This window comes from Abramis brama, assembly GCF_963993115.1.
Source record: "Abramis brama genome assembly, chromosome: 25".
NCBI classification, from domain to species: domain Eukaryota; kingdom Metazoa; phylum Chordata; class Actinopteri; order Cypriniformes; family Leuciscidae; genus Abramis; species Abramis brama.
This window is the reverse complement of record NC_139987.1, coordinates 20310579-20322835: the sequence shown is the minus strand read 5'-3', so window position 1 is coordinate 20322835 and position 12257 is coordinate 20310579. Positions and strand designations below refer to the sequence as shown.

Genomic DNA, 12257 nt, shown 5'->3' with positions numbered 1-12257 from the left:
TTTGTGGCATTTAAAGTGAATAAGAAGAGATATGTTTCAGAGGACAGTTTAGTTGAGAGAGCAGAATGAAACACTGAGCTGATGAGAATCTTAATGAAGACTTGCATGTCATCTGGTGCCCTTGATCAAGGTATTTTTCTTACACGAATGCATCGCTTCACTTCAGAAGGCCTTTATTAACCCCCCAGAGCCGTGTGAAGGACTTTTATCATGGATGGATGCCCTTTAATGGACTTCAAAACTTAAACGGCTGTTCACTGCCATTATAAAGCTTGGAAGAGCCAGGACATTTTTAAATATAACTCCGATTGTATTCGTCTGAAAGAAGAATGTCATATACGGCTTGAGGGTGAGTAAATCATGGGGGAATTTTCATTTTTGGGTGAACTATCCCTTTAACAGTAGGGGTCCTGCCACATTCCTTCCATTGGCCCTTATCAGTCATGGCTTCCAAAAAATCCCCATCCACTCAACTGGCTCTATACAGTATCTCTCTCTCCTGTCCACCTATAGCTGGTGTGTGGTGACTGGTGAGCACACTGGCGCCGTTGTACTGTGACTGCTGTCGCATCATCCAAGTACTGGTGGTGGTACGTGTGTATGTATGAATGTACATGATCGATTGTGTCTAATTTCAATTTACTCATAATCACTCATGAATAATAATAATTTCCACAATTCTTTTGATTAAAAAATGTAATTAGATGATTCACAGATTTGTTTCTCTAGTCCCAGACCGCACTGATGCTCTGCAGGGGGTAAATTACAGCAGGACGTTATGAAATTATTGAATTGTGTCACAGTGTGTTGGACTGTTCCAGCAGGCTTACCGCCACGCAATATTTAACAGATGGATGGACTGCTTGACGTGTTAGTGTGTCTTGGATGTGTTTGGCAGAGACCAAACACTGCAGCCATATGCCAATGTTATTTAAGTCATTCTCTCAGATTAAAATAAACACCCGGCAGGAGAGAGGAACGTGTTCACATTCTAATGGCTGACTTCATAGAGAATGCTCTGAAATCATTTGTAATTCAGAAAAAGTGCACCCAGTGTGAAGTTCCTCTGTAAATTATTTTTTTCACTTGCAACTTTAATGTGCAAATCTCAAGGGTCAAGGTTAGGCCTAGTTAGCCCCTGCTGGTAAATGTCGTAACTACACCATCTGGCTGCAAAAAGTATCTTATTCCATTGACAGCCTTTCAAAGTACCATTTTGCACCATTTACATTGACCAATGTTTTTTTGTTTTTGGTAAGATAAATCACAAATATTTCATTATGTTATAGTGGTACATTCATAATTATTAATATTAAAATATATAGTTAATACAAATATTTAACATTAGTGCTATTTTCTTATTTGAGGACTTTTGAAGTGTGAAATTTTTAACTTTTTTGCTACTTTTCCCATGTTTTGTTGAGGTCATTACAAATCTTGGTTTTGGATAATTGCATAATGACATTTGATATCCTTTTCATGGAGTTGTTTTTCTCAGAATGACTAAAATATAATGTCCTTTTTTTATATTTTGTTCAATCAAAGTTTCTTTCACAGTTGTTTTAAATTACAGTTGCAAATTAAATCATTATTCTTGTGAGTTTAGTGATTTACTTACAGCTAACACTTGATTCATGTAGAACACCTGCAGTTTTTAAAAACGGCATGAGTTGCATTAAAAGCATAATTTTCATCAATCCAATTCCAATGAATATGACTACTCTGTAGGCAAGATCTCTTTGAATCTGATTGTTAATGCAGGCAGATTTATGGCAATAAATATTCTATTTAATGAATTATTTAAAACCTGCTTCAATTTCATTCGAATGTAGTTCAATCAAGATGGCAAGTTTGCAACATTGAGATCAAAGAGATAAACCATTTAAAACAGCCCAGATTGGCATAGGAACATGCTGGTGCTCTGTGAACAGCTCTTTAGGCTTCTCTGTAAATGTGGCTTCTGGTTATGGCCTGTAATGTGTAAACTGTCTTTCACGAAAGAATTCTGCAGTCACAGCATTTTTCTTTCAGCCTGCAGTGACATTAAGCGCTAATGTTCCAACTAACTATCTAAAGACTGAAACATTCGACTTGGAAATGGGTGTCTTCCTGATTTCCACTGTGAAGAAAGAAGGAACCTCTGCTTATAGTACATCGCCAGATATATTTATCCAGTCAAACCCTGCTGAAAATAATATTTTCTCCTTTTATGATTGTGGTTTTATGTACAAATGAATGTTCAGCACTTATGTTTTGGCCTCTGCTCTGAGATAAATCCAGGGTTGCTCTTCCTTTTGTCTATTTGAAGTTCTGATATTAGCTCATGCTAGTGCTGTAGCCTTTAAGATTTTTGCTTTTGATTCATTATAGTAATAACATGACCGAAGGACACAGACTGTCTTAGTTTATGAAGGAACATTTTTCCCTGATGCATCTCTCTGGAATGAATGCCTTTTTGTCAGTTGAAGATGCTTTGACCCTGAAATTCCAAATACAAATCAGAAACACAGCTGACAAGCAGTAATTAATAAATAAATACATATTGGATTTAAATTATTAAGGTAGGCTACTCAAAATGACATTTTGCTATTTGAGGATAATATTAAAATGGACTGAAACTGATACAATGAGAATTAATTAGTTTAATGATAACACATACTAAACACACTGTCAATAAGACATCAAGCACAAATAAAACAACAAAACCGCACTTAAAAGACTTTGATCAATGTCAGTTATGTTTTTTACAGAGGCACTTTGTGGTCCTGTGTCCTCCCTCCAGCAGGGGGCAGCAGCTGCGTTCATGTACCCTCACCTGGGCATGTATTCCTGTGGTAGGCCGCTGATGCTTCTGTCTCTGAGAGCTTTATCTACTGTGTGGATGTATTTGTCTATACGAGCTCTCATCTCAGGGGTGAAGGGGTCAAAAGTCAGGCTACGAGATCCAGAGCGTTTGAAAAGGCCGTCTCTGTTGCTCTCCGTGCAGAGGAGTCTTTCCTCGGGAATGCTGATGTTCAGGAAAGCGCTGATAGTCTTTAACTGAGGGACTAGATCTTTCTGAAGATTTTCAAAGTGTACCACCAGCAGGCGGTGGGCAAATCGCAACCAGGCCAGAGCGTGAGACACCCACCAGGTCGAATAGCTGTCCACAAACTCAGACCACTCTGTGAAAAAACAAAACAAAAAACAGCATTATAGTAAAATGAACTAGCATCTCCCACATGCTTAAACCTAGGACTGTTCTTTGGGATAAAAATCGAATTGATATTTAAAATGAAATTCCAGGTTGGCTGTCCTTGTTTTTCCTCTTTGTCGCCATCTCTGTTCGAAATCTGTAATTGCAATTATTCGCGGAATTATCAACTTTACGTGGGTTGTGCCTCGGCACGGCACAGCGCGGATGAATCCAATGTTTTGAATTATGATATGATATAATAATGTGCGGCTGTCAGTCACCGCGCCAGTGTGGATACTGTCATTCGGAATCACAGATTCTACTTTTTGGAAGTATGAGCAACATAAGAATTTTCACCAGAAAATGTCATCTGAACAAGTAACATCCACTTTTGTTCTGACCAACTGAGGCAAATAAAGCATTGCAGTAAATCGCGCTGATTAAATCTAACGATCGATTATCATATCACGTCAAACCGTGCAAATAAAAACTTTGTTCTCAAATTGATAATGTTAACAATATCAGCATTGCGTGACTACATTTAATTTATTTATTATATATTTATCCTTGTTTTCGCATGGGCCGGTTGCAGTCTCTTTTTTTCTGTAGTCACTTCAAAGTCTGAACGAAGTCTTTTGCATTTTACAATGGGTGAATCTCCAGTTGTCACTGGTGCTTGTCTTTTGAACCTTTCTGGATCTGCCATCAAATTGATAAGTTTAATTATACCAAGTGCTGTGAGAAAAGGCTATAAATCTCCACCTCCAACATTCTCAAACGCAATATAGTCTACTAGCCGAGACACCTTCTTTATGTGTACAGACGTGACGTAATACTTGCTCAAAACTTTATTTTGAATAATTTTTAACCCCAAAAAGTTACGGACTGCAGCTTTAAGAACAAAATACTAATTATTATTATTTTATTTTACATTAAAACTGTAAGAGTACAATACTAATATTTATGGCTGTCTTAATTTCTTCATTTTCAAACGTTAAAATACCAAATTTTGACAGAAAAACACAGGGAGACCTTAAAGGGTCAGATCACCCCAAATTTTTTTAAATTGTCATCAATTACTCCCCCTGCATGTCATACTAAACCCATAAGACTTTATTTAACCTTCGGAACACTAGTAAAAATATTTTTACTGAAACCTGAGAGATTTCTGTCCTTCTATTAAAACTCTATTCACCCAAAGATCTGATGCAACAAAACGTTCCGAGAAATCCATATGAAGTCTTCTGAAGAAAAACAATTGCTTTATATGTTGAACAGATTTAATTTAGGCTTTTATTCACATATAAACACTGATCAGTGAACGTAGAGCACTCAAATTTGGTAAACATTTTGGCCCCCTTTGAAGTTTGCTGAGGCCCCCTAGTGGGCCCCGGGCCCCTGGTTGAGGACCACTGCTCTAAAGTGTCTGAACATACTGTCAGGCTGAAATGAATGCTGTTTCTATAATTAGCACCTTTGCTCCTCCAATGAACGTCCGATGCGTAGCCCAGGTGTCCGGCACACTTGCGGTTGAACTCCGCTATTAGAGAACGATAGGGGTTTCGCATCAGCAGGATGGCAGAGTTGAACATTTCGATCTCTCGCTGGCCGCTTTCATGAGTCTTGATGCAGATGACTCTCCCGCTCTGCCAGTAATCCTTCTCTCCTTTAAAACCTACAGAGATGCAGAAATCTGAGAAGCGCGAGTCTGCATTTGCTTTTCAATTAATCTCATTCTTGTTAGTCTAGGACAAACAATTGAGATGTTTAAGAGGTGTCAGTGTTGATTTTCTTTCTTGTGGGGCAATATCTAAAAGTGTTTGTGTTTCTGATGAGTTCATGTTCCCACTCCTACAGAATCCTAATAAATCTCACGGCTGAAAGGGATGAGGGTTTAAGTGTTATTAGTGGACTCTCACCTTTGTTGTACAGAGATCCGTCAAAGTAATAGCTTCCGGTGTAGAATCCAGTGGCGAGTTCAATCAGGTGACGTAACCAGGTGTTTCCTGCCCCTGGGAAGCTGGACAGGGCCACGAGGGTCCTGGACTTCTGGGGCAGAAATGTCCTTTCTTTGCATGTTGCATCTGAAAGAAAAGATATTTTCTGTTGCAGCAGTAGTTCTTGAAGTTTAAGTTAAATGCTGTAGCATGTTGTAGGTTACCTAACACAGGAGTACTGTACACCCAGTAGTAGTCCTGTTCATAAGGGGAAGTGTGGTTTGTTTTGTTGCCCCTCTCACACATGCGTTCCTGTTCACTCATCTGGATTGTGAAGAGAAATGGGGCATGGCTGCAGAAACAGTGCTGACCTCTCAAAAGGGCCAATGGCAGGTCCTGACGAGTTCACACACAATTACAGGGGTCAGATAAAGCTCTGAATAAATAAACCATATCATGTGTAACGAGCAGTGATGGGCAGTTAAATTATTGTAAACTAGAGCTGCACGATTAATTGTTAAAAGATTGCGATCTCGATTCAAACACCATCTTATTCCTAAATGACAACGATTCAACTGTCTATTAAATCTTTGACTAGTAAGATCACAGCGAACATTCAAATCTGCATTGGCATAAAACAACCACACAGTATTATTATTTCTTTTACAATAACTCATATCACAGGAGTACTGGGATAAACATTTATATTTTGGATATAAACACTGATGACTACAGAAGTGATCAAAATACAGCATATCACCTTTTTAAAGAAACTTAACGCTTCAAATAAAGATTGTATCAATTACATCATTACACCAGTAGGTGGCGACAAGTGACTGTCATAAAAACAATTGTCATTGAATCAATCATTCAAGAGATTTGCTCAAAAACTGATTCATCCAGTAATGACACAAGTGAAGACTTTATGAGCGAGACTTTTGAATCATTCAAACGAGAAAAAAAGAAAGAAAAATTTTATATTTTAATTAATTCAACATTTTTAAATAGATTGCAGCAAATAACATTGTCACAACCTCTAGTAAATTTCTTATTTAGTTTAGTTTTGAATTGTGGGAGAATCGTGATCAAGTGTGTTTGCACACACTTGGCTAATAAAGCTCATTCTGATTCTATTTTAAACGGGGGGGAAATTTATCCAGAATAGTGCAGACAGACAGATCTAGATTTAATCTAAATAAATACAGTGCGAATTAAGCAGGGGTTTAAGGGAGACTTAATTACTATTATTATTATTATTATTATTATGAATAATAATAAACTCCACCATCTTCAGTTAATGGCCCCTAATAATAATAATAATAATAATGTTTTTTTTATTTTGTTTTATATTCTTCTTAATAATAATTATAATAATAATAATAAATACACTTTTAATTTGCTACAAAATGATTAATACGAGCATTTGTGAATTATACCTGATCTGTACAGGTCTCGATACACTGCTGAGGAGTGTGTGTCGGCCCAGAGGTCTGGATCAGGAAGTCAGCGGTAGAGTTCTTTGGCCTCTTGAAACAGCCGTGGTAGTGCACAGTTCTGTCTGAGAAACATCGGACAGAAAAACAGAAGTCATCTTGTACAAAGCCTCAGGTGACTGTATGTAGCAGATGACGTATGAAGTTACAACAAGAGCAGCGCTCACTATATCCAACGTTCTTTCTGTCTTATCTAGTCATGCCCATTTAGGCACACGGTTCCAGGTCTTTAAACTAGTTCTTCTCTAATCCATTACTCACAAAATATAATAAACATTATTATATATGTGTGGCCCATTCAAGCAGAACTGTATACAGTATAATACCTCTGCCTAATGCCCGGTACCAGTGTGTTTGCTGCTATGACCTACGTCTACTGACTAGCCAATAAAAATGCAACATGAAATGGCGTATTGATCAATGCGACACGGCACTAAGACTTTAAATTACTTTCCTCAAGCTCCATTTACCAAAACTGGCACGCTAAGTTGGCCTCTTTTCCCTAGCCATGACCGCGTCCATATTCTCCTCCTTCGTACATAAAAACCACAACTGCCAAAGTGTGATTCATCTTGCTCTATTTGTTTACCACTAATGCACACTCATAATGTTCTATTCTTCTATCCTAACTTGCGTCGTAGCCTACGATTCAATAGGTGTCATCATCGTACAGTCTACATATACAGTACATGTCGTACCCAAGTTTAATAGATCCATGTCGCACAGTGTGATTTGTAATAATCTTATAGGATTGATGAAATTGCACAGACTGTAGCAGGCATTTATGTGACTCACATCTTCTCTGTCCTGGAAGACGATCCTCAACCCTGTAAACAGAAATGCGTTCCACCCCTCCGCAGGGGTATCCCTTCTCTCCCCGGCAATCCAGATTACAGTCCTCTCCCCGAGCCCGGCGAGAACAGACCCGGTTGCCACAATGGCACTCCGCTCCATACTCCAGCCCAGCGTACCGGAACCCACTGCAAAAGAGCAAACCTTCACTTCTGAGAAATGTACATACAGATACACATACACATGTAAATTATATTCTATTCTGTTATATTATATTCTACTCTACCAGTCTTATCTCATCTTTTCAGTAACACTTTAGAATACGGTTTACTTAGTTAACATTAGTTAATGCATTAGGTATGATGAACTAACAATGAATAACATTTTTACAGCATTATGTTAATGTTAATTTATAAATATGCTTATTTATTGTTAATTTGTTCATTCACAATACATGACCTAATGCTATTGCAATGTTAAAAATTACATTAACTGATGCAATTTTAAATGTTAAAAATGTATTAGCATAGAATGTAAACAAAATTAAAAAAGGTTTTGTTCATTATAACTTCACGTTAGCTAATGATTTCTGAAGGATCATGTGACACTGAAGACTGGAGTAATAGTTGATGAAAATTCAGCTCTGCCATCACAGGAATAAATTACATTTTAAAATGTAATAAAATAGAAAGATGTTATTTTAAATTATAATAATATTTCACATATATATTACTGCAGCCTTAAATGCAGCCTTGGTGAGCATAAAAGACGTCTTTCAAAAACATTTTTTTTATATATAATTACAAACTTTTGACTGGTAGAGTGGGACTTCTCATTCTACCAAAGCGGTGGTGCAGACATTTGTAAATTTAATGTGCAAGGCTTAAAGTGTCAGCCACTTTATTTTTTTTAGTTGTACAAAAACAGTCATTATGTTGATTTAATGTTGCAAACTGATATTTGTTATCATATTATTTTAATTTATTATCGTGCTAACAAACACACTGGTTTGTAGAGCAAATTAGTCTTACCATTTATTGCACTTTACTGTTCGTCTAGTTTTGCTATTAATGAGCCTAAATTCTCGCACATTCACAGGTAATAGCTTACCCCCACTTTGCTAAGTAAAAAGATCAAAAAGTACCTGTTGGCATTTCCTAAATAAAGCATTGTTTTATTTTGAGCAGTGAATATATTGCTTTTTCAATGCTTTTAGAATGGAATTTCTGTCTTTTTAAATGGATGAAGCATGTATGTATTTTTAATGCTCTTTCTCTGGATGGACTCCAGGTCAGTCACATCAGCCAGCTCACATTCTGCCCCCTGCTTCTGTGGATGAACACTGAACGCATTCTTCTAATAGAACAGGGTTTCTTTCATTTATCTTTAATTTTCATCCCTTCAGACGTTACCTCTCTGAGCAGGTGTCCTGACACAAGGTGCTGGTCATTTTACGGAGATCATAAAGAACTGTCCCGCCGAGTGCGTGCTCCGTTTCGTTGTTTATAAAACATCCAATGTAGGTCCCTTGTTGGGAACAATACAAAAATAAAAAAAGCAATATAAACAGTTTAGAATAATTATAAAAAATCTTACATTTAAGATGGGTAATTCTATTTTATAAACATTACCTTTATGTCTGGCTTCCTTGTGTGACAGATTATGTTTAGAAGATCTTTTCTGTTCAGCATTACCGTGAAACCAGTGGCGTCTCAGATGCCTGATTTCCAGGTTACGAGATATGAGGTGCTTCTGGTCCATTATATTGCCTGTCTGCTCTAGAGGTTGGTTCTCCATCTCCTGGATGACATTCCTCCTGTACAACCACCTGGCAGCAGGTACTTCCAGGGCTCTAGGTGGTGCTGGTAGGGAAGGGAGCGCCATGGTATCCGTTTCTCTCTGAAATGTCTCCACACTGGAGCGCTGAAGCAGTAACACGCTTCCTGCCATGATGTAAGCCACGCCCAGAAAAAACAGGAGCAATTGAGCTCTCCTTAAAAAGGATGGCTTGGCCATCCTGGTTCAAACCATCCAGATGGATGTCAAACAAGATCCTTACACTTATACAGGACAACTGAAGAGAAGATGATACATTCTAGAAGGCACTGTGATCTTCATCTTTTAGAGAAGATTTAGCTCTTGGTGTCTACACCATTTACTAGTTCACAGGACCTAAAATAAATAGAAAAAGGCCTGTCAGTATGAATACAATATCAGATAATCAGATAAAAACACGTCCCTTCACTCAGATCTGAACCATAAATCTCTAACAACTCAAAGGAAAATATGTGAACCACTTGTCATATTTCTTAGAGGCTTCGGCGGCCCTTTGGGGGCTAATAAGCAGTTTTTAATGAATCACTAAGAGTCCAATTACCATTTTCCCTTTTGATATATTAAACATGTTTGGAAAACTGAAGAGAACCTGCTTGCAGAAACACAGGTGAGGTATGAAAACATCAACAGAAGGAATTGCTGAATTGTGTCTCTTGGTCTTCATTTGTGCCTGGTGCTTTATGGGATGTGAGTTGTCTGTCCATCAGAGTGATGGGCTGGAAGAAATTTCTGCCTGTGGGAGGAAAGAGCTGTCCATCCTGCTGAACTTCATATCACAGATCAAGGAGCTCATTCATATTGCAGAAAGAGAGAAGACATCCAGTGCAGATTCGTCAGTGTATAGCACAGCTCATAAAATAACTCGGTGTCTGAGGAAATCTGATGTTTTGCCAAAGCACTATATTTTGCAACTGAAATCTTTTACCATTTTTGATTAGTATAGCCTAACTCTTAGTAATATTTAGGATTCAATACATGCTCAGTCGTTGTGGTAATGTAGATTATCACAGAAATTAATTAATATTTGTCCCTCCTTTAAAAAAACACACACATCTGTTACAGTGACACACTTACAATGGAAGTGAATGAATGGACCAAATTGTAAATGTTAAAATGCTCAGTGTTGCAATAGTATGATTTTAGTGTGAAAAAAGTGTAAAGTTCCAATTTTACAACTTCATTGCCAGGACAACACAATGCCATAACACTAAAATCGTAAACGACTGTAAAAATGATGAACCTTTCAGCTCAAATAATACAAGTTTTATCATAAGAAAGAATGTAATTGCTTATTTAACATAGTAAGCTTCACGTTTCTGCTTTTTTAATACTCTAAGAATTGGAAGTAAGTATTTAAAAGAAAGACACAAATGCTGTCAATTGAACTTATTTGTACCATGAAAAATTCCTTAAAATCCCTTAAAGGATGCAACAGCTACTAGATCAATCATTTTGACAATGTTATCTCCTCAACATAACAGATTTCCATCAGGACTCTACAAATAACAGCCAAGCAAACAACATATGGCATCGCTCTTTTAAATTCATCATCTGTATACTGAAATGTTTGACACATTCGTCTTGTAGAATCTGTGAAAAACTGCTTTTGCTTTGCGCTGAGAGGATTCTCTAGGAAAATGGCACTCGTTTCTATGTGTCTGCAGTCACTTGTGCAGCCTAACATAGAAAATGAAATCATTTAGATGCTGATGGAAAAACCTTTCTCTTTATGATAGGAATGAGGGGTCTATCTGATGATCAACCTCCAAACAAATCAGCACATTATCAGACAATTTACAAGGTTTCTCTCTCTCGGCTCTACATGGGCACATCACATCTTTTCTTTGGGTATACTTGCTCTTATGCTTAATGCATCACTCAGCATTAGTATCAGAGATTATGTAAATTTAGTTTAAATTTTAGTCTTGTGGTGAGGGGTTGTTTATCTCTGCAAAACTCTAAATTTGTTTTTGCATGTTAGTAGCCTAAGGCATAAATTCAGCAAGACTGAATTTACAAGAGAAAACGAAATGTTACAAAAGTCACAACGGTTATTTAAAATGCACTTTAATGTCAAATGTCAAAACTTTTCAGACGCAAGCTGTCAATCATTTGAAAGGAAACAGTTCCTGTAGTTTAATATTTGAGTCCTCAGAGCGGGTTTCAGCTCCAAGAGCCGCTGCTGCTGTTCACTTCACATAGACTTGTTCATTTGCCCCAATTTGATATAATTAACCTGACGTTATCCTTATGAGCAAAAGACAACGGTAAGTTAGCTGAACGTCAGACGTTAAAGGACAAAAACTTCCAAATGCTCTTTATAAATAGGCTACTGTACGATATTTACAATTAAATTATGCATAGGCTGCGCTCAGATAAGCGTCAGATATTATTAGAGTGTATACTAAGATAAGACACGCTTGTTACCTTCTTACTTACCTCTGTGTTACTGTGGTTCCTCGGATCAGGTGCGGTTCAAACGGACGCGGATGTGTTCAGCAGCAGCTCACGCGCTTCCACTGAAGAGAGTCCGCTGATTCCTGACTGGATACTCCCACCGGCTCTTCACCGCAGCTGAACGCTTTCTGTCGATTATAAAATACTGTTTTCGCATGTTTTAACTGCTATTAACGGGTTTTTACATTTTCTGCAGTTTTGAACGACTTTGAACGTGTCTGTACTTCCTGTTGTAGACGTTAGAGAGAAGTCGTACAGAATATTAAAACGGCGCTGTTGTTTTTCTAAAGCAGCGTGTAAAACACGGACTGACCTGACGCGTTCAGATGAGAGTATAGAGGTGCCGCTGCTGTCAAGCTTTACACCCCCACCCAAACTCTCTGCCTGTGCCTACACACGGACCCCCGGTATAAAATAACAAAATTACTTAACACTCTATAGCCTACTGATATATATTAAGAACATTAACTAACAATATTAGCCTACATTTAAAATGCTACCCACCCACCTACCCCCACCATTTTAATGAGAATAGTTGGGTTAAAAATAGGCTTGCTTTTCTTTAAG

General features: G+C 37.6%; 1 protein-coding gene across 1 annotated transcript; it reads right to left on the bottom strand.

The window, feature by feature from the left end:
* Window positions 1-2627: 2627 nt before the first annotated feature.
* wscd1b (WSC domain containing 1b) lies at window positions 2628-12014 on the bottom strand. Its single transcript, XM_084103721.1, has 9 exons — window positions 11673-12014; window positions 9029-9569; window positions 8810-8924; window positions 7401-7585; window positions 6549-6670; window positions 5337-5508; window positions 5095-5259; window positions 4650-4850; window positions 2628-3164 (listed from the first exon to the last, which is right to left on the bottom strand). Exons 2-9 carry the CDS (start codon window positions 9411-9413, stop codon window positions 2812-2814), a joined length of 1698 nt encoding a protein of 565 aa, XP_083959847.1. The 5' UTR covers window positions 9414-9569; window positions 11673-12014; the 3' UTR covers window positions 2628-2811.
* Window positions 12015-12257: the final 243 nt, after the last annotated feature.

Bases quoted from the DNA above. Each gene is read 5' to 3' on its own strand.
- wscd1b (XM_084103721.1), bottom strand. From the start codon at position 9,413: ATGGCCAAGCCATCCTTTTTAAGGAGAGCTCAATTGCTCCTGTTTTTT. The intron at 8,925-9,028 runs GTAATGTTTATA...GTTCCCAACAAG, and splicing joins CAAGGAAGCCAGACATAAAG to GGACCTACATTGGATGTTTT. The intron at 3,165-4,649 runs GTGCTAATTATA...GTTTTTTCACAG, and splicing joins CGTTCATTGGAGGAGCAAAG to AGTGGTCTGAGTTTGTGGAC.